Source organism: Chenopodium album, chromosome 21, assembly GCF_948465745.1.
Source record: "Chenopodium album chromosome 21, dcCheAlbu1.1, whole genome shotgun sequence".
Classification (NCBI taxonomy): domain Eukaryota; kingdom Viridiplantae; phylum Streptophyta; class Magnoliopsida; order Caryophyllales; family Amaranthaceae; genus Chenopodium; species Chenopodium album.
In genome coordinates this window covers 17,464,208-17,490,383 of record NC_137854.1, presented here as the reverse complement: position 1 = coordinate 17,490,383, position 26,176 = coordinate 17,464,208, and the positions used below count along the sequence as shown (strand labels likewise).

The following is a 26,176-nucleotide window of genomic DNA, read 5'->3' as shown; positions in this document are numbered from 1 at the left end:
GACGTTGCTACTGAAAAAGCAAAGGCTAGGAAGTTTGAGAGTGGTTTAACTACGGATCTGCAATTAAAGCTGTGCGGGCAAGTATTCGAGACTCTAGATGAGGTGTATGGAAGGGCCGCACACCTTTACGCATTGGAGGAGAAGAAGAAGAAGGAGCTCGCTGAGATAGAAGGAAGAGAGAAGAGGAAAGAGGTGGTGCAAGTTTCTGGTAACCAGCAGGGAAACCAGAATGGCTTTAAGAAGCAGAAGTACCACCATAACAATAATTTCCCCAGTAATAATAATAATTTCCAGAACAATAACCGTCAAGGTGGACGTAGCAACAATGGAAAGGCTAGAAACAATAACCAGGGGAATAACAGGAATGGTAGGATTTATTACTGCAAGAGGTGTAGAAACAATCATCCTGGGAAGGATTATGAGGGTAATTTGGTTGAATGTCGAGCTTGCAACAAACTGAGGCATAGGGAGTATGAGTGTTTTTCCAAGAATGGTAATGGGAACAGGCAGAACAACAATAATTCAGGAGGAAACCAGAGGAGTTTTCCAGGGAACAACAATAACTTTACTGGGAGCAAGGGAATACAACAGAATGGGGTGAAGAACAGTAACACCAATAATAACAATAACCAACATAGGGGTGGAGCTGCTGGGAAACTAAATGTGCTGAGTAGGCATGAGGCGGAGGCCACGAAAGATGTTATTACTGGTACTTTTTCTATTAACTCTATTCCTGTTAAAGTATTGTTTGATTCTGGTGCAACTTTTTCTTTTGTTTCTAAAGGTATTGTTTCAAAACTTAAGGACTGCTTAACAGCAGTAGAAGCAGTAAATCTACCTATAACCATTCCAACAGGTGGGGTAGTGAAATGTACCAACACCTTTAGAAATGTGCCTTTGGAAATAAAAGGGAAGATATTCCTTTCTGACCTTATTGAATTTGGACTGAGTGACTTCGATCTTATCCTGGGAATGGACTGGATGAGTAGGTATAATGCTGAGATTAGTTGTAGATCACAAAAAGTGAAAGATTGACCACAAGTAGTAATGAGTCGTTAACATTCTGGATGAAAGGTGAAACTAAGTGCCCAAGGTTAATTTCAGTGCTAAAGTTAGCAAAATACATGAAGAAGGGGCATCCAGTATATTTCTGCAGTGTCCGGAATATGGACCATGAACAAGTGACAAATCCAGAGGACATAACAGTAGTGAATGAATACCTAGATGTATTTCCAGAGGAAATTCCATGAATGCCACCTAAGAGAGCAATCGACTTTACCATAGATTTAGTTCCCGAAACAGCCCCTATATCCAAGGCACCATATCGAATGACACCTGCAGAAATGAGTGAGTTGAAGGAGCAGTTGCAGGACTTACTGGAAAAGGGATACATTAGACCAAGTGCCTCTCCTTGGGGAACTCTAGTTCTATTTGTGAAGAAAAAGGATGGAAGCATGCGTTTGTACATTGATTACAAGGAATTAAATAAGGTGACAATAAAGAATAAGTATCCTTTACCAAGAATAGATGACCTGTTTGACCAATTGAAGGGTGCCACGGTGTTTTCGAAAATTGACTTGAGGTCTGGGTATCACCAACTGAGAATTGCCGATGAGGACATCCCTAAAACGGCATTTAGGACAAGATATGGACACTACGAGTTCACAGTTATGCCTTTTGTGTTGACAAATGCTCCAGCAATCTTTATGGATTTGATGAATAGAGTGTTTCATCAATTTATGGATAAGTTTGTAGTAGTGTTCATAGATGACATTTTGGTATACTCCAAGGACAAGGAAGAGCATGCAGAACACCTAAGGGCAATTCTGCAAACATTTAGAGAAAACCACCTTTATGCAAAGTTCTCTAAGTGTGAATTTTGGTTGGAAAAGGTAGCCTTCCTAGGACACTTTGTGTCTAAGGACGGAGTAGAAGTAGACCCAGCCAAAATAGAAGCTGTTAAGAGTTGGCCTACACCCAAAACAGTATCTGATGTGAGAAGTTTCTTAGGTTTAGCAGGGTATTATAGGCGTTTTGTTAAAGATTTTTCCAAGATTGCTAAACCTATAACTACTCTAATGAAGAAGGACAAGAAGTTTGAATGGGATGAGAAGTGTGAAGAGGCGTTCCAACTCTTAAAACACAAGTTAGTTACAGCACCAGTGCTTACACTTCCAGATGATAGTGGGCTGTATGATATATATAGTGATGCATCAAAGAATGGTTTGGGGTGTGTGCTTATGCAAAATGGAAAAGTGATAGCATACGCATCAAGGCAGCTAAAAACACACGAGGTAAACTATCCAACCCATGATCTGGAATTAGCTGCCATCATTTTTGCACTGAAAATTTGGCGTCATTATTTGTATGGAGTGAAATGTAGAATTTACACAGACCATAAGAGCTTAAAGTATATTTTCACTCAAAAGGACTTGAACTCTCGTCAAAGGAGATGGCTAGAGTATACGACGGATGACGATCTAGACATACAATACCACGAAGGGAAAGCAAATGTAGTTGCGGATGCTCTAAGTCGTAAAACTAGTCATGGATTAAACTCGTGAGTAGTAGCTAATGAGTTATGTAGAGAAATGGCAAAATTGAACTTAGAAGTCGTGGAATGGGGAGTACCAGCAGGTATTTTTGCGAATCTGAGTGTCCAACCAACAATATTCGACGAGATTCGAGAGAACCAAGAGGGAGATGTGAAGTTGGATAGGATTCGTGAGAAAATTAAACAAGGAAAAGTTACAGACTTCAAAGTTCACGAAGATGGGAGCTTGAGGTATAAAGGTCGATGGTGTGTACCACAGAGATGTGAGGAAGTGAAGAGAAAGTTGATGGAAGAAGGCCACAACACACCTTACTCTGTACACCCGAGAGGAGACAAGTTATGTAAGGATTTGAAGAAAATGTTTTGGTGGCCTAGAATGAAAAATGAGGTGGCTGAATTTGTGGCAAAGTGCTTAACCTGTCAGAAGGTGAAAATAGAACACAAGAGGCCTCAAGGGACTGTACAATCATTAGAAATCCCAGGATGGAAGTGGGATTGCATTTCAATGGACTTTGTGACCTGCCTTCCTAAATCCAAGAGCGGAAATGACACCATTTGGGTAGTAGTGGATAGACTAACAAAATCAGCGGTATTTATACTAATGAAGGAAACTTGGAAAATGGAACAACTTGCGAAAGCTTACATCAAACACGTTGTGAGATTACATGGAATTCCAAAAGATATCGTATCTGACAGAGACTCCAGGTTCCTCTCAAAATTTTGGAAAAGTGTACAAGAAAACTTTGGTACAACACTTAAAATGAGTACAGCATTTCACCCTGCCACAGATGGGCAAACTGAAAGAACCATTCAAACCTTGGAAGATATGTTGAGAGCTTGTGTTATAGACTTCCAGGGAGGATGGGAGGATAGCTTGGATTTAATTGAATTCTCTTATAATAATAGTTACCATGCGAGCATTGGAATGGCTCCATTTGAGGCCTTGTATGGGAGAAAGTGTCGTAGCCCAATTTGTTGGAACGACATTAGTGAAACTATGATTCTTGGGCCTCAAATGATTGAAGACACAGTCAAGCAAGTAAGGGAAATTCAAGCTGAATCCAAGCAGCTCAAGATCGCCAAAAGAGTTATGCAGACTTAAAGCGAAGAGAAGAAGAATTTGAGATCGGCGATAAATTGTTACTAAAAGTGTCACCAATGAAAGGAGTGATGAGATTTGGGAAGAAAGGAAAGCTCAGTCCAAAATACATCGGTCCATATGAAATACTGCAAAGAATAGGCAAAGTAGCTTATAGGTTAGCATTACCTATGGAGCTTAGTAAAGTACATGACGTATTTCATGTGTCCCAATTGAGAAGGTACATCCCCGATAAATCCCATGTGCTACAACCCAAAACCATCGAGATAGATCAAAGTTTAACCTATGAAGAGAGACCTGTTAAAATTCTTGACAGTAAAGTGCATAGTACACGCAACAAAAATGTTAAGATTGTAGAAGTACTTTGGTCTAACCAAGAATATGAGGAAGCCACTTGGGAGGCAGAAGATGAAATGAAAAAAAAATACCCAGAGTTGTTTCAGGTATATAGAGTTACGGGGGCGTAACTCGTTTTCTTTAAGGGGGGTAGAATGCGGTAGAATTTCGCGCTTTTTCACTAGATTTCAGTTATTTTTGTGCTCTTTGCACGAAGTTAAACAAGTATTTCGAGTATTTATGCTCTCAAAGAGACATAAAACAGTATAGGAGTGACAAAAAGTACAGCAATATTATACATAATAAGGAAAAATGTTTGAATTTCGTTTCCCAAGTTTCGGGACGAAACTTTTTTTAAGGGGGGTAGACTGTAATACCCCGTATTTTTATATGTATTTTATTTAAAGTATGTATTTTATAAGGTATTTAAATAGTTATAATTATTTTTAATTAAATTATTTTAATTAATATTATTATAAAAGGAAAGTTTATTTAATTATTTTATTTAAAAGTTGGGGTTTTATTTATAGAAAGTTTATTTTTTAACAAGTTTTATTAGGGAAGGGATTAGGAAAACTAAAAGAGGAAAGTTTAGGGTAAAAGGGTTGGTAGAGAAGGGGTATAAATATCCCACTTATGAGGCAAATCAACTTTGCCCAGAGTGGAGAAAACCAAAGGTAAGCTTCTCCCCTTTTCTCTTTACTTTTCTTTCTTTTTTTTTTCTTCCTCTTCCCCTTCCCCTATTCACGGCCGGCCACCACCACCACCATACACGTGGCCGGACCACCACCACACACCACCGCGCACCACCAGCACACGGCCAGCAGCCGCGGCAGCAGCCCAGCCGTGCCGTGGTGGCTGCTGCTGCCGTGGGTGTTCTCGGAAAAAAAAAATTTAATCTTGCTTATTCTAATTTAATCTATGCTTAGATCTAATTATAAATTATGAGTTTTGGGATATAATTTTGATGTTTGAATGTTGTAATTATATTAATAAATTTTCAGATTTGGTTTTTAATTAAAAAGCCCCAATTTTTGAAACCCTAGGTTCTTGATTTATGAAATTATGAAAGTATATGATGTATTAATGTTTAGATCTTCAATTTAAGTGCTTTAAGACCAAATTACAGCAAGTTTTAATTAGAAATAAAGTGCAGGAATTTTATGTAGAACCCTAAATATTATGTTTTTGAAGGAAATTTAAATTACCCATTAAGGGGGACTTAATTATGGTGTTTTAAATATAATTTCAGCTTATTCTAATTAATTTATGAAGGGTTTTAAAATAGTATATATTGCTGGAAATTTGTTTAGAGTGGGTTTTAATACTCTATTATAATTTTAATGTGTAGGAGACTTTGAAGTGATCAATTTTTACTAGTCGTGGCGATTTTAAGATCGTATTCTAGGTACGTTCGCGTACTTACCATATTTTGATGATGTAGAATCATGCTAGGCTTAATTTCAATCAATTACAAGTGATATCATGCTAAGGTTCATGTATTGAATTGTGAATTATTGGTGTTGGTGATTGAATTGTGAAGCATGAATTATTTGTGATGATCTATGGATTGGAAAATTATATTTAGGCATGATTATATGGACTACATATTTATTTATGGCATGATAGAGAGCATGTTTAATCTAACTAATTGTTTAATTATGTTTGGATTATTAAAAAGGAATTTTATTATGGTTCATATAATTTTTATTGATGCTTTAAGCATGAGGAAGGAGCTACATAAGTGTCTATGTACACAAGGAATAAATTGTATGTTGGTGCCTTTGTGCACTTAAGGTGTTTTTAACACCGAGGGATAGGATTTTTGGCGCTTTATGCGTTTAAGGTGTCTTTGACACTGAGGTAGAATTAAAAAAGGGTTCAACATTAAATATTATGTGGTCACTAAATATTCAAGAATTAAATTGGTATGTTTGATTTATTGAATTATTATTGATGATGGAATTGTTATGCTTTGAGGGTCATCACCAAGTCTAATAATATGTAAATAACGTAAAGTGAAAGAGATTACGCACCAAAACTCTTGGAACGTATATACCTTGAGTATGAACAATGGGGGGAGTTATGGGGTTTTATATTTAACCATAACTTCTAATGGAGTACAGGACGCTGTACATTCCTTTTTATTTCTTATTATGCGCAGGAATTCCGCCACCTATGAGTGGTTTTGTCGCTGGCACGGTTAGCTCCCGTGTCAGTTAACCTCAATTTATTTGGGGGAGGTTTAGTAGGAAACCCGTTCGATGCGCAATCATCGCTAAATGAATTATTTAGTGTCTAGTTAAATTGTCTTGTTGAATGTTGTGTGTGCTTGTAAACAGTTGCAATGAGGTAAGTGTGTGATGATAGGAGAAAGCATGTTAGTTTGTTTTACTACGCCTATGTACTCAGCTTTGCTGATTGTGTGTGTATGTTTGTGTGTGGCCATGTCTTTATCTTGGCCCTACGATGATCCATTTTAATGGAGAGTAGTGGGGGCAAGTAGGGATACTCTTTTCAGGTATTGAAGCATGTTCATGACGGGGCATGAGTGGAGAGAGAATCATGCTAGATCCCATTAGGATATGATGTGTTTTATGCATAGAATATTTTATGATGTTTATTTTATTGACTAACTTGGAAGTTTGTTTGATTCGGTTTTGAATAAGGGCCTTGAATGGTTCCAAGTTGTAGTGGATTTCTATTTGACTTGATTTTATTGATTTTCAACTGTACTTTCAATTGGTTGGTTTTTAAATTATGTTATTTAAATAGTTTGGCTTTCAAGTCTTCCGCTGTGTATCTTTGATAGTTGCCTTAGCCGTTTTCACGGTGGCGGTAATGTCTTAGATATTCCTAAAAACGTATTTTAAAAGGGTAAAGTGTATTATTAATGGAAAGGAATTTCTAGGGTGTGACACTGCCTCATATGCCACAACCCTAATTATCGGGTATAATCATAAAATATTAAACATGCATACATAACTTCTTAAGTAATATACATCTATGAAATGACTTCTTTATCTTCTTATCAGGGAGCAAGCTAAGCATCAAAAGTGTATGGAAGCAAAAACAACTCACGCTAAGGATATTTATTTATTTATTTATTTATTTTTAATGTTTTTTATATTGTAATTTTATTACAGCATTATCTCCAAGTATATCTACAATTGTATGCGAAAATAATTTCAACTCTTAATTTTCATAAAATATCATGTATGTATGTGGTATATTGTGCACGCATGGCGTGCATATTTTAGCTTGTAATAATAACAATAACAATAACAATAATAATAATAATAATAATAATAATAATAATAATAATAATAATAATAATAATAATAATAATAATAAAAATAAAAATAATACGAAGTAATAAATAATTTGTATTTGATCTGAACTTATTTTTTCTGCTCTGATCTAAAATTATTTTTTTTTATGATTTGATCCGATCTGAACTTATTTTTTCTGATCTGATTTTTTTCTGAAATAAGTAAAAATAAGGTAAACTAAAAAAAAAAACAAGGCCTAAGGGCCTGTTCTCATTAACTGAACTGAGCTGGACTGAACTGAATATTTTATAAGAGAAGGAAATTAGAAGTTGAGCTGAACTGCGCTGAGCTGAACTGAATTTCAATGTATGAGAACATGCCTTAAGACTATGACTATGGTTTTAAGCCATTCAAATATTAAATACTCAACTCAACTAATAATGGCGTTGAAAGGTTCATCCGATTAGGTTAGGTTAGGTTTGGCTATGAGTTGGAGAAAATAGAACAAGATGTTGGTGCGCAAGTGCACGAGGAAATTCTTGTTCATCAGACTGATTTGCGAAATCAGTAAATCAGGGGGCAAAAATGTCTTTTTCCAATTAAAGTTGGGGGCAATATGGTCGCATCGCTTGTTAAAGGGGAAAACGTTTGACTAGTCATGTTCTAACGTCCGTCCTCAAGCCAATTGTTCTAACGTTCACGTGAGTTCTCACAGCTTTTTGGTTCATCATCAATGATGAACAAAAGCTCATAAGCAATCTCAGAATAAAATGCTTAGCTTCAATGGAGGAGGAAAACTCACCTACCCTCTAAGGGTTAACCATACCCTAAATTCCTCCCTTTTTAATTAGGGTTTTCGCCGCCGAATATGGTGATGTCGGTGTCGGTGTCGGAGAAGTCATTGAAATAGCTTGAAGAAGAAGAAGATGAAGGTGTCGAAGGAAGAAACAGATGCTTGTAATGGAGGTGGGTGAAGGAAGGAGGAAGAAGACATCCATGGATGAGCGTGAAGTAAAGTTTATGAAAATTAAAGGGGAAAAGCAATAAATTAACTTACCAAGGTAATTGAGGACTGCAAGCTTTATCTTCTCTTCCAAAGGCCGATTTGAGTACACAGGTCAGAGGAGGAAGAAGATGCAGATCCACAAAATTTTTTTGTTTTCCTTTATTTTTTGGAGAAGGGGGGAGGCTGAGTAACGGACTTTGTAACGTTGAAAACTTCGACCGTCAACATAGCATGTCACCATCAGCAGAACTCAATATAAAAATATTACTTTTGCTGAGGAGGGCCCACAAATGCCGCTGATTAACAACATTTCGTTAATCAGACTGATCAACCGGGTCGGCCTCCAAGTGCACAGTCCTTCTGCCTGCTGCATAGACGCACAGTCGCCCACTCGTCTGAGCCCGAGCTGCCCGGCAGACACATTGTGAGTTCAATTTACTAGTTTGATAATTAGTAATTGCTGATTTGAAATATAATTGAATAATTGATTGCCGAAGTTAGATTCTTGCTTGTTGGGTTTTTTAATTAATAATAGATATATAATTGATAATTTAAAATTCATTTGTGTATATTGGGATCATTGTTTTGTGCATAGCTGATAGTTTTGAACTTATGTTAGTCAATTGATGTTGGTTAATTTGATTTCCTATGAATAATTATACTAGTATAATTATGATGGTTATGAATGCTCTACAGTTCTTTTTTTTCCTTCATATATTTATCATGGAATTTTTATTCTTAATAAAATTTGCCCATCAAAATTTGAGATTTATTTAAAAAATAACTGAAATTTTGATGAATATTGTGTTGATAATTCAATTTAATGGTTAAGGTTACAATTAATAGCTTTTTATGCTGAATTTTTATTGCCAATTTGCTTTCCTCGAGCTTCACACCTAATTGATACTTATTCGTTTTGATCCTGTGTTAATAATTGAAACTTTGATGATAAATGTGATGGTAATTTAGGTTAGGGTCACAATAAACACTATTTTTATACTGAAATTTGATTATTTTGCTGAAGACAGCTGCTGTTTTGGTTAAGTGATCAGTGTTATATGGTTGCAATATTCAGAAGGCTACTTTTTAATTTGAATACACTTTGTCTTCTCCCAAAAAAATTCAGATTTTTTTTATTTTTTGTAGAATCATTAATGCTTGGTAACCAGTTACAAGAGGTAACAATTAGGCCGAGGAAGAGAGGAGAGAGAGCGAGAGCCTTGGAACGGCGGTAAAGAAGGTGTTGAATAATATCAAAAATGTCAATGGAGCCGAAGAATGACGAGTCGAACTCGGAAGCAAACTCGGCAACAAAGAAGAAGAAAAGAGGAATAAATATACAAGGCTATCAAATTGAGGGTTTATCAATCGCTGGCCAAGAAACATGCATTATCTTCCCTTCTCTCAACCTTGCTTTCGATATTGGAAGGTGCCCTCAACGCGCCATTTCTCAAGACTTTCTTTTTATCTCCCATGGTCATATGGACCACATTGTATGTCTTCTCTTTTGCTCTCTTTATAATCTTTATTTTGTTGTATTTCATGGGGTTTTTCGCACGTTTGAATTTTTTTCCAATTTTTGGTTAATTTTTGTTGATTTTTTTTTTTTAAAAAATTGAGTTTTAGCCATAATCTTGATTTAGTATTCTATGGGTTTCCTTGTTTTTGAATTAGTTTGATTTTTGGTTATTTTTGTTAAGATATATTATAAAATGTTTACTGAATGACTGTGTTCTGTTTTAAGGATGTCTATTACTCCCTTCCCCGTGCCTCGGTCGTTCGAGTAATTGTATAACAAATGGAACATATTGTCTCTTCAATCATCTGTTGATAAGTAAACAAGTTAATGGATAGTTTCTTTTGCTGATACTGAATTCTGAACTTTCTTGAAAATTGAATTCTGAAAATGATTCTTATTCTTCTTCTTCTTCTTCTTTTCTTTTCTTTTTGTTTTTTTAAATGCATTTGCTCTTTCAAGTAGACCTACTATGGAGTGTTTTGTGAGTTGTGTCCATCTCCTAAATACTAAACGTACGGTGTAATGTGATGTGTATATCAGGGAGGATTACCGATGTATGTTGCGACTCGTGGATTGTTCTCTATGAAACCTCCTACAATTTTTGTGCCTAAAGCTATAAAAGAGGATGTAGAAAGGCTTTTTGATGTACACAGAGCAATGGACCAATCTGAGCTGAAGAATAATTTAGTTGGTCTAGAAGTGGGTAATGTTCATATAAAATCCACATTTTCATTGTATATAACTCCCTCCAAGCTTGTTCTCTTCAATGATCATGTCAGCTGTTTCTACTCAATTACTGTGCTTAATCTGGTTTTTTTTTTTTTTTTTTTTTTTTTTTTTCAGGAGAAGAATTCTATATTAGGAGGGATCTCAAAGTTAAAGCATTTAAGACATATCATGTCATTCCCAGTCAGGTACCAAGTACTTCCTTTTTATTTATATCCCCTTTTAAGAGCTCATTTGTGTGGGTTAAAATTCTTAAAAATATTCTTGAGCTATAAACCAAGTATACTTTGTTCATTCATATGATGTGTTGCAGGGATATGTAGTTTATTCAGTTAAGCACAAGCTTAAGCAAGATTTCATTGGTCTTCCTGGAAAAGAGATCAAGGCTATGAAGGATAAAGGTGTGGAGGTATGCTTGGTAGTTGTGTTATCTAAGTGACAATTGTTGCATATACCGTGACAGGGTAGACTGTTATTCAACAAGTTAGTTTGCTCATTGATGAGACAGTAAGTTTCCTGTTCTCGGTTCATATCTGTAATTAGTTGGAATATCTGATAGGAAGAGAATTTTGGACTATGGTAAGGGATAAAGATACTTTGTATCTGTTTGGGAATTGTTTCCTTACTTTAAATGTATCCATCTATTGAGTTCCATACAACCATTTAGTCATATGTCCAGGTGGATGTAGTTTGTGATTGACAGACAAACATAATAACATTCCGAATTATAAATATATTTTAATTGACTGCTTACTTTCTTGTAGTCTTTTTTCTGTAGTTGGTACTTGGTATCTAAATGGTCAGTTAGAGCATTAATTTAGCTGGAATCATTTTTCTTAGTCCTTCCTAATTTGATAAAATGTACAAATTTTGTCACAGCTGCAGTTGAAGGTACATATTTGACGCCTTCTTGTGATGTGCTATGTCTTTCAAAAGCCTAAGGAGTAGATTCTTCTTGCTTCTTGTATCCCCCCTCCCCTTTCCCCCCAATACCAACCCTGTAGAGCTAGAAAAGTTTCAAACCACAAGCTATGCAAAGGCATGAGTGGACAGCAACTTAGCATACTTCTTTCTTATGCATTTGGTTCTGCTGCCTTCTGCATATTTCTGTCTGATGGAGTGGTTCTAAATTGGCAGATTACCACAACAACTACAGCACCTGAGGTAGCATTTACTGGAGACACAACAGCTGACTTCATTGTTGATCCAGCTAATCTTGATGTGCTGAAGGCAAAGATTCTTGTGATGGAGGTAACTCACTATATGAGCGATTGATTTTTTTAGATTTATTTATTGACTATTACTAGTTCGATCATTGATGGTTCTTGATAAGTTTAATTTATTTGAGCTTGTGCCTTCTTCGTTGATTTGTTTGTGGAATTTCTGGTTGTTCAATCTGCAAAACAGATGTATATGATGTTTGTGTTGATGAATTGTGATGTAAGATCCATATGACCTGCTTTATAAACTCTCTTGCGTTGAGATGCTCTTATTACAAGTTTTACGGGGAGAAGAAATACTTTCATCCTTAGAACTCTTGGATAAACACTTATGAATGGGTATTAAGGAAATTCACAAATTTAGCAAGGGTTCTCTAGTTTTCTCTGTTTGATGTCCTTGGTTGAAGAGTTTTAGCAGGGGAACACTAGTTGGAACTTGAAAGTGAACGTTATGGAAATGGCACAACCTCTTCTTTTTTATACTCCCTTTGTTCCCTAATGTTTTTTACGTTTGGAATAATGCGCGGTAATTATGAAATTGTGTAAAGTTGAGGTATATTGGAATATTTCAATGATTGAAAGTACAATTTTATTAAACTATACAATGTTGAGCATGTGGGATGAAGAAATTAGAAGAGAGAGGAGAGAGAATGTAATAATAAGTGTTGAAAAACTATTAAAATAGTACAAAGAGTACAATAGCACATGGAAAAGTAAGGACTTTTGAGCAAAAAAAATTGTAAAACAAGGGTAATTTTGTCCAAAATTTATGACAAAAATAGGAAAGATACTAAATGTAAAGATTAAAAAGGAACACCCTAAATGGAAACGTAAAAAACATTTAGGAACGGAGGGAGTAATATTTTTTTTAACCAAAAATTCCCTTCCTCCCAACAAATGTTTTTGTGTTTAGAGTGTTGAGTTTGAAATATTGTTCTGTGAGTTTGTTAGATGTGCATAGTATAAGCTTATAAATAGTGCTGGATTTTGCTCACCACAACTTCAATGTTAATTCTAGAAGTAGCCTCTGTTTTTGGGTCTAGAGCTGTAATCATCTTATCCTTCCTCAGTGCACAAAGCCCCAAACACATTATTGACATTATGGCAGGGACTTCTGTGGGTTGTGGGGGATTTAGGGGGAGGCAGAAGATCCAAATCTGTTTTTCAAAAAAGCTTAGCAAATGAGTGAGACGGGGGCGGGCTCACAAACGTTAAGGAAGAAGCGAGTTTCTAAAAAGTAGCTAGTAACTGTAGCTTTGGAAGTGTATTTCAAAGCAGCTAACCCTCTTGTTTTCACAACCAGGTGTGTATATGCAGCTTTTGCAATTGCAGCTTTCTTGTTTGCTGCTCTTGCGGGTTTGTTTTTTTTCCTAATTTTGAGTAAAGGAAGCAGCTAAATGTTAGAATATGAAGTTAGCTTCCTCTTCTCTACTGCGGTCAGCTGTTCTTGTCTCTAAATGGCTGCTAATGTTGCTATCTGACCCCATTCTATTACCCGACTCGGAGGAAGGTAATAGAGTAAGGGGCAGTTCCTTTTCTGTAGTTCCTGTAGCTCTCCGCCCTTAACATTTCTGCCAGGAAATGGGATCTTGTGGTACTTGTATGTCTAAGATTGCTGGAATTCTCTATCAACTACTGTTTCACTCTGAATTTCATCTCTGCACCGTTAGCTTCTTAGGAGAAAAATAGCTGTGTTTTTCCTTGAGATTCACATGATTAAATAGGCATGTTCTGTGTTTTATGTTGTCATGCAGTGCACCTTCTTAGACAAAGCAGTTGACGTGGTGCATGCAAGAAAATATGGACATACACATCTGGATGAGGTTCTTTTTTATCCTTATCTGATGTTTGTATAATGATGCTGCATTTTCTTATAGATGTTTGTTTAACCATCATGCAGGTTGTAAAGTATGCTGATAAGTTTCGGAATAAGGCAATTCTTCTGATCCACTTTTCTGCAAGATATTTTGTAGAGGTAAGAGATTTAAATATCCGGCCTTGTTTCTTCTTTGTAGTGGCTGTGGAATTGTTTATTCTTTGATTCACTAGAATAAGTGCATGGCAGATAGGAGGTGACCTGGATATTTGGATCTTTTGCTTCCTTTTGTCAATTTTTCTTTGTTAACAATTGTGGTTTTCATCCTTGTTCACTTAGCAGATCCTACACCTGGTTATATCTGCCCTTCAGGTTCTCATGAACATATGCAGATTAGTTATTATAAACATGCAATAAAACAGAGAAGAAAGGTTGAGGCTTTAATTAACACAACTACGGTCTACACAATCGATAGGTTTAGCCTATCAAGCTCTATGGTGACTTGAGGTCACAACTCTCCATATAGTGACTCAAGGTCACAACTTTCTTAAGGATTTACTCCAAAATTCTGCCTACCATTTTCTTTCCCCTCCCTCTCTATTTATACTGAAGACTATTAACCTAGTAAAGTTATATTACTAGAATACCCATACTACCCCTCCTTAGTTTAGTCTATTACAATTTGATGCCTTGCACCATAATATTCAGATAGCAGCTAATTAAGCTAAATGGAACTGATTTGTCGAGCAGCATTTATGTGGAGATGTTTTTTAGATGTCCAATTTATGCAAACTCCTGAAGTTGATTTCAGTTTTAAAGCTGAGTACATAATATTGATCTATAAGTAATTGGGTATACCAATATCTCCTTTCCCAAATTCACAAATTCAAATAGGACAGTGAGTAATGTTGAGATGAAGTAGGGGAATTCCTAATTTCCTGGTAATGAAATAAGTTACTTCAATCAGGAGATGAGTTTGTTGGTACTATTGTTTGATGGCCGTGCTTGCTTGCAAAATTAAAGGTAATTTATAGATTGAACGGCTTATATTTTTTCTACTTTTCTAGAGTTGAAGGAATAAGGTGGCAGTGTGGGTAGTTGGAGAAAAAGATTGATTATTATTGTGTGTATTTTTTATTGCTTGTTTTTCTGTGCATAGAAGATTATGTTTAGTCAGAAAAATTATTCTCATTAAAATATAGGAGTTGAAGAATCCTTTGCTGGGCTTTCTGTTCATAGAATATTATATATTTGGTTAGAGAAATTGTTTTTGTATAAAACAGTTATGCTGTGCTAATTGTGCTGAAGAATCCCCTGGGCATCTGAGTGAGGATATTGTCATATTTCTGACTTGGCATACTAGAACTTGAGGGTTCTAGCTATTATAAATGGCATCAGATGTGCTTGGAAGAGAATTCTGACCCATTACTGGAGAAGAGCTTATCTTGATGCCTCCAAATATGGAAATAAGGAAGGAGAAACTATTTGGATCTTCACTTGGGAGCAAAATTTAACTAGTTGTATATATATATATATATATATATATATATATATATATATATACATATATATATATATATACATATATATATATATATATATATATATCCCTACCTTATAAAAAGTAGAAACATTCTCTTAGGAATAGTGTACTACCAATCATACCTTCAAAACTATGTACAAAGTTATGTACAAAATGTGTATTTACTTAAATACCCTCATTAATATGTTTACTATCATTAATATATTTAATGTTTTTTTTATCATTAAACATATCATCAATTAATTTTGTTTTTGTTAACAAATAATTTGTAATGATTTTTTTTAAAATAAAAAATTCTAATACTTTACACTTATATGATATTATTATTATTATTATTATTTAAAAAGAAAAAATTTGTATGTACAATGAAACGGTTTATTACCAAGTGAGTGTTTATTTTTACTTTTTCATAGTTGCTCTTCTTATTTCCGCAAAGTCTCTTGACTCTTGCGAACTTTGATTTGGAATAAAATCCTACTAACTTATCATCCCCCCCCCCCCCCAAAAAAAAAAAAAAATCTTGTCGTTTTTTAATTGCAACTATTGTTAAGGTTTATTAGCTTTGTTTTGGTGTTTAGAGAGCCACAAGGGCGAATGATGAGAATCGATCCAAAGATCTCTTGGACCGGGAGGGGAGCTCTAACCACTTGAGTTATCCCTCACTATGTGGTTTATTAGCTTTTTAAGTCTACATATAAACAACATCCATCATAGAATTTGAATGAGATTCATATATTAAATAGTTTGGTGATATTTGAGCAGGCGTATGTTATCAAGAGGTATAAAGAACTAAATATCCTACAATCAAGGGAAATCGGTGGTAGAAAAAAATGGTATTAATTATAAAAAGAATTTAAGATGAAAAATATAACTAATTGGCTATTGCTTTAGTATTGATATAGATATTAGATGGTCGTCGTAGAACATTAAAGAACTTGTTTACATATTATTACTCCACATGACCAAAGCTCACAAAAAAATTCATTTGAAGAAAAACACGATAGAAATATTATACTAAGTACTATTGAAACATGCACAACAATTAAGAGTTCTAAACTAACAATGGCCGTTTAAAATATGAAGGGATGGAAAACAATCAAATATTATATAATAATAATAATAATTTTGATATAATACTATCAAACTTTTGAGGATATAAAAAATAATTGTCTTAAAAGATTTTGGTGGCTTTCTTATAATTCTACAAATTCACCACATATGCACATAAATCAAATAGTCAGTATTAAAATTACTAGGTCTACCACCCTAACCAAAGGTGTAAATACACGCCAATACAAATTCTCCGCAAGAGCTAGTCCCTCCGCGCGCATCGCGCGCGTAGGATACCCTAGTATATATAAAATCTCAGCCTGATTTTGATTTGTGTTCTCTCTCGTTGAATGTTTCAAAGTACCTCAGTTTTGCCTTTGCTTAGCCATTTATTTTAAATTTCATTTTCTCCATTTATTTAAGTGATTCTTAATTCTGTACCCCAAATTGCAAAGTAACTTTAGCTGGGTTACATCTTCTGACCCCTTAAATTGAATTCTACTGCTGTATTACTGTTCTGCCAATATTGTGTACGACTTACTGTAATTATTGTCTATTCAGATGCCAAAATCCAGCTATTAATTATGCAGCTTTGGCAGGAAATTGAAGAAGCCATTTCGAGATTGCCATCAGCTTTTGCTGGCCGGATCTTTGCACTTACTGAAGGGATTTGATGATTGGTGTTATAATGAGGGGTTTCAGCCACATCTATCTCTCCTGTACAGAAGTCGAGTTGTTTTTGTGCATTAAATTATTGAACTGGTTAGTTTCTCTTCTTTATTTTCTCCCCCTTTGTGCTCACTAGAAATACAAGCATTTTTACATATGACATGTACTACTATCACCTAGTAGCTACGAAACATGAAGATGTTACTGATTAAGTTTTACAGTGAACCATGATTCAATTTTGACATCACTTTATATCTAATTTTCAGCCTAGTTCTGTATAAACTAAGTAAAGTGTAACTATTAGCTTTATGTAAATATAGTTTTAAATAGAATGAAATTAATCTCAGAAAGCTAATGTATCATGCCTGCGCTTGGTTGGTAAAGAAACAAAATACTCCGTATTCGACTGGTGTCTGGTTTATATCATATAGTTGAGGAACTTACCTATTTCTACCGTTTGATTAGTGTTTAATTTTGTTTTTAGTTTCATTTAACCAAAAGCCTTATTGTATGACCCTTTAACTAGTAACTAAGACCGAAGTGTCCTAGGTTGTTAAAAGTGTCGAATAAATACAATGATGTTGAACAAACCTTATCGGTTATAATGTCTCAACTCTGATAATTTAAAATATACTTCTCTGCTAGCATTGGAGTTACTGTTAAACTAAACTTTAAAAGGCTAAGTCTTGTATTACTTGTAAAGTCTTAAATTGCCTTTCTTCTATGTAGAGGGTGACATTTCTTTGGCAGTTGCTGTTCTCACATTCAACTATTGTGATATCAAATAACAGTGCTGGCAGGATGGATCTTTTGTGAGATGCATTCTTCTTCGGTTTTGGGAGGTGGGTCTCAGGCTTTCCTGGCTGTCTGCTTTGCAAGCCGAGTTCCAAGCTTATTTTTGGGCTTTCATTTGGCCTAACGGCAAGAGTTTTGTAAAGTTGCTATCTATACTGACTGCTCTTCCTTATCTGCTTTTCTTGGGGGTTCCTGCTCGGTTGATTTGTCTGCTTTCTGGTTGTCCGGGAAATTCGAGCTGCTATCCAGGACCTTTCCGTCTGCTTTATTGACAAGGTGCCTCGTGCTTGGGCTTTCCCTGCTCATTGGCTAGCTGTTGGTGCTCGGCGTCGTCAGTTTCTTTATTTTGTTTGCTCTGTTTTCGTTTGTTAGCTCTATTTGTTTTTTTTTCTTAAAAAAAAAAAAAAAAAAAAAAAAAAGTGATGTAGTTCAGTGTTTCAAAAGTTCTGTGTTTCCAATAGTTCTGTGTTTCAAAAGTACGAAATACCATAATTAGGTTCTGTTTTCGTTCTGTGTTTCATTCTTATTTTTCCCAGGCTATATTTTTTTTTCTTGAAGTCGTGCAATTCTGCAACAATTCCACTTCTTGCTTGCTTTGCTAATCATGTAGTTCTATGAAAAAAGAGATGCAAATAAACTGGGCACTAACATAGTTTAAAAGGAGTAACAAAAATTCAAGCAGTAATATAGTAGTTGTATGAGCAGCTGCTCATCCAACTCCCTCAATATGTCATCATTATAAGCAGAATAAGAAGAAAAACAATAACAAAAGACAATAGCTTTGAAATATTAGTATGATGAGGTGGACTAGCAATGGATAAATATAGCATATAAATAATTGTGTTATCAGTGACTCCATACAAAACAAAAAGGAAAAAGAATAGTCGATCAATCCTTGACATAAAGTTCTGGTAGGTTGTAGCAATGGTTAGGCAGCAGCAGTTGATTCCTTGGCTAGTAAAAGCTTGACCCGTTTCGACATCTCCCTCATTACATTCACAATCATGGACTTCTTTTCCAATCTGAATTGGATAGCCAGCTCTGAGAAGGTAGAGACACCCTGTTTTAGTAAGGCCTCATCCTCCACCATTTGTGTGGGAAAATTATTCAGTGATAACACACATAAACCAATAATAGTTCGAAGAGCAGCCAATTCATTTGGAATTCCGAGAGGAGCTTCAGCAGACAACGACCGAAGGGTACTCAAATCATGCTCACGTACTTTTTCCACATCACTTGCATGCAGTACACGTAAAGAAGCCAAGAGTCGACCATCAACCAAATCTGGACCACCCAATGTTACCTTTCAAGAGATAGGACAGCAAAAGCTTTTAATACCATAGTAATAGCTCTAGCAATAAGAAATTCTCTTAGATGTTAGATCTATGGAAGTTATAGAAAACAACCTAAAATTATACACGCAACACTTTTTGAACTCTTAAGTACCGTTAATTTCACTAAAGATATGACTATCTTCTCTTGCGAAACAATACTTTCAATCATAGAATGATTTAATTTGACCTTTAGTATCACTAGTATGTCAATACAAATATACGCTCCCCTAAGCCCCTATTTAATTTCCTCTCTTCAAAAGTGAGGAGCTCAACTCACTCACTCGTCACTCCTACTTCCTCTATTCTCTTTTAATCGCATTGTTTATGCACTGTTTATACACCCAGCTCAATCTATATTTTCTATACTAATACTATAACAACATTAATTCGTAAAAGATATATTAGTCTCTATGCAGATTTCCATGTATCAATTTTATACAGTTAACAAGTAATTACATTATTAATGACATTAATGGTAATAGCAGTGCATGATCAAGTGTGAAAGTCAAAACATGACAACTAAAAGAGAATGCAGGAAGTACATTCTTAGAACAGTGCACCCAGATCAAAGTCGAAAGCAGTTCAAGATACAGAGGGAGTAATTCAAAAATCATATAAAGTACATATTGTCAAGGGTCTACCAAAATAACCAGGCATACTATGAACATTAAAGCCAATCAGGTAAACAGGAAAAGAACAAACCTTAGATGGAGCCATCTTATCATCTAGTTCTAAAGCCGACAAGATTTCAGATTGCCATGAAGCTGGTGAAGAGAAATTTGGGGAGTAGAGACCAATGGCAGCACTAGAAGCCTCTAAAAGATATGGCTCATATCGGAGCTCAATAGAGTCATAAGGATTTGCAGCTATCACAAATCCATAGTCTAAGAGGAAAATGTCATTGTTCATACAACCATAATTGAGTTCCAAAGGAGCATCCTTCTGTACATGTTTTTCTGCCACTACCTGTATCAGTCAAGTAATTCACACAGATAAGACCAACTTCCAGCATTTTTAGTATCTGTCAAATCAAATGACAATAGAAAAGAAAAAAGATGAAAAATTAAATTATGAACTATTTTAATTGAATGGTAGCAACTTGCCTTAACCAGCATCTTAGTATTTTCAGCACCTTTATCCTGAATAATTTTAGCATTTGGACTAAAGCTGTGATTGCACATGTCAATTAGAGGCAACATCATAGGGACAGATTTATGGATCCCATCAGAAAGTTTATCTCCATGCAAGCGAAATGCTCTCGATGAAACAGCTGCCATTGCCCATCCCAGGGCAGATGCATCAACATCTTGACCCCCAAATGGATGATCCCCAGGTTTCACATCAGCAATAGCTCCTTTGACTTGCTTCCCAAAGTCAAAAAGAAATCGGCATCTCTTGTTTACCTGTTGCAGCAAAAGAAATGAAGAAAACAATTGTAAATTTCAGAAGGATTCAGCAGACAAGAAGCAAGAAACAAATAGTAATTTTTCTGCATCCCATGGCATAGATTTCATTTACAACCAATAACAGTACCTGAGTTATTAGAGGAACAAATTCCAAATTTTGTATATCTTCTTTGTTGAAGAAGATTGGAACACTGTATGTCTCAGGAAGATTGCTGATGTATGGCCACCAAAAAGACCCAGTTTTTGCTCTTTCTTGAAGAAGCTTCAGACCCAACCTCATAGCCCAAAGCTCCTCTGCCAAATGCTCCAGTGTCCAATTTACTCATTTTCAAAATTCAGTACAGCCTAATTTCAGAAAATAGTTACTACCTAATGCAGTTTACAGGAAATCCTAGAAAATTTACAGTCGGCTATAGGGGAATACAGATTTGTCTAGAAATGTTATGTTTGATGAAGAAAGTGGGTAGGTAAGTAGGTTAAATGTAAAGATATACTCCCTTTGTCTAGAAGTAGTCTTAAAATTGCTAGTTCATTATTTACAAGACTATTAATTCCTAACGAAGGAAGTTTCACCAAAGTAAATCCATCAATAGTTGGCGAATCTTCCATTCACCAACAGATTTCACCTCATGAAGACTTGTACATGCCACGTAACATGACAGCTTATAATATGCTAATAACAAACAAATATGTCATACTTCCTCTATTTATTAGTTGCAGTTTTCAACTTTTACACTATTCACACATAGTTTTGATTATCTTGGATAATTTATACTTAATATAGTCATGTGGTATCTTGTTAGATTTGTCTCAATGTAAACTTAGAAAATATCAACTCTATATAATTTTACTTATGGTAACTAAAGTTATCAATGGTTGAAGCTATTCACTGGCAAGCGTGAAAATAGAAACGCTGCAACTTAAAATAAACCGAGGGAGTATAACTCAACAACTCCAACCACCGCCATAACGTTTCCATTATTTTGATCTTCCCTACAAATTATTATTATGATTGCATAACCCAACTGGGACTACTCTCGGTAACACCAGCATATCAATTTAGAGTATATGTATATCAAGTTTCAGTTACTGGTTCCTATTTCAATTTGTTAGCTACTTGGTTTCCAATTAAATGTATACTTATAAATTATAGAACATTGTTAAATCCACACATCACCGGCTCTTTTCAAAATGTAGCACAGTCAAGCATGAAAACAACACCCGTTGCAACTAAAAATAAACAGATATAATGTCAGGATTGGCCTTGATAACATTTCCAGTATACTGATCTTCCATACAAGAAATTGTTATGATTGCATATCTCAATTGCGACTAGCCTTAGTAATAACACGTATTGATTGAGGTATATCTGTATATGTATATCTAATTATCTAGTTTCAGTTCCCGGTTTGTATTTCGATATTTTAGCTAGTTAGTTCCAATCCAACAAACAAACTACAATAGTAGTAAACAAGAAAATCCAAGTCTACCATTTTCACACATCACTAGTTCATCTCAAATTATAGCAAAGTAAATATGCAAATAATAGAACATTGTCATTTTCCACATCACTAGTTAATATCAAATTATAGCAAAGTAAACTAGCAAATAATAGAACAATGTCATTTCCAACATCACTTGTTCATCTCAAATTATAGCAAAGTCAAGTCAAAAATTAAAACCCTTTAACCAAAAAACAGCAAAACATCTGAAAACAACCAATTATATAACGACAAAATGTGCATAACCTTAGAACCAACAAAAATGGCGGAAAATAAGATAAATTACCAGGAATATGGCGAGCCAACTCAGTCAAAATAGGCGAAGGAGCAGACCCATGAATGGAATCATCAAATTTCAAGGGTAAATGAGGAGGAAGAGCAATAAGATCAGACCCTTGAGGAATTTCATGGGAAGCAACAAGAGCAAGGCCATAAGAAGGAACTTGAGCAATCTTGATAGATTCATGGACAAACCCACCTTCCTTTCGAACCCATTTGAGGAGGTCAGGTGGTTGCGGCACCAAACGAGATGGGTTCGAAGAACCGCAAGTGAATGAACGATTGTAGGTGCGAGAGAAGGTTGAACTTGATAGTGCTCCCACTTCTCTGCTGCTGCTTCTCCACATTTTTTCTCCACAACAAGCTTGCAATGTTGCTTTGGATGGGTCTAGATACTAGATATTGTAAATAGCACTCTCAAAACGGTTTGACAGTTCGGTTTTGGCTCGGTTTGAAATCGGTTCGGTATTTAATCGGGTCGGTTTGGAATCGGTTTAATTGTCTCACGGGTCGGTTTTGGTTCGGTTTAAATAGTTATCGGTTCGATTCGGTTTCGGTTTATTCTAAAACGGTTTTAATTCGATTCGGGTTGTAAACAGTCCGGGTAGTAAACGGTTCAGTGCAGACGGGTTGCGGTTTGTTAACGGTGCGGTGTAAACGGTTTTTATCCCGGTTCAAACAGTTTCGGGTTGGAAACGGTTTCGGGTTAGAAACAGTTCGGTTCTTTTTTGGTTCAGTTTATAACTGGTTCGGTTCTTTTTCGGTTCAGCTTTTAACTGGTTCGGTTCTTTTTCGGTTCAATTTATAACTGGTTCGGTTCTTCGATGGTTTAACCACTTTAACGTTATTCATATCGGTTCCATTTCAAGTTTACTAAATTACGGTTCGGGTCGGTTTTCGGTTTCAAAAAATAAATTGTTTATCGAGTTGTTTGGATTCGGGCAATTAAATGGTTTTGGTTTGAAATTTGATAGTACTTGCTAACCTTTTGCGTTCACAAGTTTTATATAAAGTCGCGAATCATTTCATATTTAGGCATCATATTATAAACAAATTCTCATTGATTTTATAAATACATATTATATTCTGTTTCAAGTTTAGTCATACTGATCTTAATAGTTATATTCCCGTCAAAAAAAAAAAAAGTTTGTAAATGGTTCGATTTAATTATATGTCCGTAAAAAAAAAATCCATTTAATTATATAAAAAAGTTTGTAAACGGTTCGATTTAGAAGCGGTTTTGTTCATAAACGGTTCGGTTTATGACCAGTTCGGTTCACAATCAGTTCGGTTTTTAAACGGTTCGGTGCAAACGGGTAGCAGTTTGCTAACAGTTCGGTGTAAGCGGTTTTTTTGCCAGTTTAAAGGTTTCGGGTTGGAACCGATTTCGAGTTAGATACGGTTCGGTTCTTTTTCGGTTCGGTTTTCTTTCAGTTCGGTTTATATTTGGTTCGGTTTGTTAACGGGTTCGATTCTTATACGGTTTAACATTATTCGGGTCGATTCGGTTTCGGGTTTATTAAAATACGGTTCGGGTCGGTTTTCGGTTTCAAAAAAATCGGTTTTTAATCGGTTCGGTTCTCATTTGGGTCGGTCGGTTTTGGGCAGTTAAACGGTTTCGGTTTGAAATTTGACAGCACTAATTGTAAATATATCACGCCTGACAAAACTAACCCGTACTCAAATATCTAAATCGAAGCACCTATTCATTGATGTACGTCTTATTGTAGAGAATATTCATACGAAACAAGTAAAGTTCTTCTATTCATTGATATTCGAAAAAAAGGGTTGTGGGAGCAAACTCCATCAGAGGTACTTTGGGGTTGGGTCGTGGGGATTCCCTTACCCTTCCCCATTGCAAATTCTTCTATGGACTCTAGTCCACGGTCCACCTAATCTATATGGACTAGCACTAAATGCACGCTTCTCTTAATTAAACACAACTTCACTTTCTCCTCCAAATCTTGCTATTCTAGCTAATTCTTTTTTTTTTTTTTTTTTTTTTTTTTTTGAAAACGTTTTCTGTGAGACTGGACTCACGTGAAACCGGGCTCTTAATCAAAAAGGTGCGGGCCTGATAAACCCGACCAAAGCCTGCGCGCCATTATATAAAATGTCTAAATTTTTTCGTTTTCATCATTTTCCTAAAATTTTGAGCGCAGTCATTTACTCAAAATTTCGAACGCCTTCATTTCGTCGAATTTCAACGACTTAATTTCCTCAAATTTTAGAGCATTCAAATCTTCAAATTTCAAACAATTCAAATCAAAAAAGTGGAGAAATCAAACAACAGAATGATGATTGAAGGAGAATCTGATTCACCCATAGAATCAATTTCTAGCTCAATTACTGCTGAAAAAGGTACAATTTAGTTCATAATTTCATATCGTATTTAATTTCAAATCATATTTGATTAAATGTCATAGTGAATTTGTAATATGAATTTCGAGTTATAATTTGCATGCAAGGCAAATTTAATTTCAGATCATTTTTAATTTCAATTTTATATCAGATCGTATTTTTCGAGTTAATTTCAACTTATAATTTGCAATCAATGCTAATTTAAATTCAGATCGTTATTAATTTCGACTTATAATTTGCATTAAGGCTAATTTAATTTCAAATCGTAGTTAATTTTGACTTATAATTTGCAATCAAGGCTAATTTATATTCCGATCGCATTTAATTTCGACTAATAATTTGCAATCAAGGCTAATTTATTTTTCGATCGTATTTAATTTTGACTTATAATTTGCATGCAAAGCTATTTTAATTCGAATTGTATATATAAGATGACGCAGAAAATTAATATAAATTTGAATCCATTTTTTTTGATAATTTTAGAGTGAAATTTAAATATACTAAAACTAATGATGTATGAATGCAGCATATAATGTAATTATAGAAGACAACATCAATGAAGAATGTGATGATGAAGAAAGAGATGAAGATTCTGCAAATATAATAGGTATGCTTGTTTAAAAATTATAAATATTTGAGAAATTAAAATTATTATACACTGATAATTAAATGTTCTGTAATTTAAGGAAATTTTGTGTAGAACTACCCTAAAGACAGGGTTTTGTGAACAACTACCCATTTTTTTTTTTATTTGTTTAAAACTACCTGCAATTTTGGAAAAGCTTGGGTAGCACTACCCACTAACGTTTTTCATCCAATAAAAATGTTATTTTAACCCAATTTTTCACTTTTTTCAATTACAATGGCCAATTAATGCTAAAATAAGCAAAATTCCCAATTCAATTAAACCCCCAAACCTTAGAAATTAAAATCCCCAAATAATACTAAACTCATGAAACCTAAAATGAATTCTAATTTAAACCCCTAATTAGGTTAATTAAGGTAAATTAAAACCTTTATACAAATTGGGAGAGTTAATTGGGTGGGAAAAGTGAAAAAAGTGGGCTCCGATAACGTCTTAATTGGACGGAAAATGTTAATAGGTAGTGCTACCCAAACGTTTTCAAATTTGTGGGTAGTTCTAAACAAATAAATAAAAAATGGGTAGTTGTTCACAAATGACCCTATCTTTAGGGTAGTACTACACAAAAGTTCCGTAATTTAATGATGTAATAGCAGACAATTAATATAATATAGTCTAATTTCTGACAGAAACAATATAATTCCTGACTAATAGAACCTATTTCCTAAGAAAAATAATATGGTAATTCCTGAAAATAATCAGATTCCTGACAATTTCAATGTAATTTCTGACTGGATTAAAAAATCTAATTCCCGTATGCAATAATCTAACTGACTATTATTATCATAAACTAGACTATTATTGTCTATAACCTGACTAATATTATCTATTTCCTTTCCAATTCCTGTATACAATTTTTGACTATTATTATCTGTTTCCTGACTAATATTATCTTAAACCTGACTGAGATAATTTAAATCCTGACTAATATATCGTAATACCTAATCTAAATAATCTAATTCCTGACTAAGACATGCTAATTCCTGAGTATTATAAATTAAAAAAACATTTAATTACTGTCTATAATATTGTAATTCCTAACAAAA

At 34.8% G+C, this 26,176-nt stretch overlaps 2 protein-coding genes across 5 annotated transcripts; one reads left to right on the top strand and one right to left on the bottom strand.

Annotated features, from left to right (window-relative positions):
• The first annotated feature begins 7,950 nt into the window (after positions 1-7,950).
• Positions 7,951-18,125, top strand: LOC145601615 (nuclear ribonuclease Z-like). 4 transcript variants are annotated; one of them, XM_081657664.1, is made up of 10 exons: positions 7,951-8,691; positions 9,437-9,760; positions 10,327-10,489; positions 10,630-10,700; positions 10,826-10,921; positions 11,650-11,763; positions 13,487-13,555; positions 13,633-13,707; positions 16,741-16,903; positions 17,602-18,125. In XM_081657664.1, the coding sequence occupies exons 2-9, from the start codon at positions 9,527-9,529 to the stop codon at positions 16,813-16,815; spliced, it is 897 nt and encodes a 298-aa protein (XP_081513790.1). In that variant the 5' UTR covers positions 7,951-8,691; positions 9,437-9,526; the 3' UTR covers positions 16,816-16,903; positions 17,602-18,125. The 4 variants fall into 4 exon arrangements, with proteins under 4 accessions (XP_081513790.1, XP_081513788.1, XP_081513789.1 ...); XM_081657662.1 differs by having other exon boundaries at positions 9,414-9,760; XM_081657663.1 differs by having other exon boundaries at positions 9,414-9,760; positions 17,540-18,125.
• Positions 18,126-18,394: 269 nt separating this feature from the next.
• Positions 18,395-22,490, bottom strand: LOC145601614 (uncharacterized). The gene is made up of 5 exons (XM_081657661.1): positions 22,134-22,490; positions 20,473-20,639; positions 20,039-20,342; positions 19,642-19,901; positions 18,395-18,908 (listed from the first exon to the last, which is right to left on the bottom strand). Exons 1-5 carry the CDS (start codon positions 22,471-22,473, stop codon positions 18,534-18,536), a joined length of 1,446 nt encoding a protein of 481 aa, XP_081513787.1. The 5' UTR covers positions 22,474-22,490; the 3' UTR covers positions 18,395-18,533.
• Positions 22,491-26,176: the final 3,686 nt, after the last annotated feature.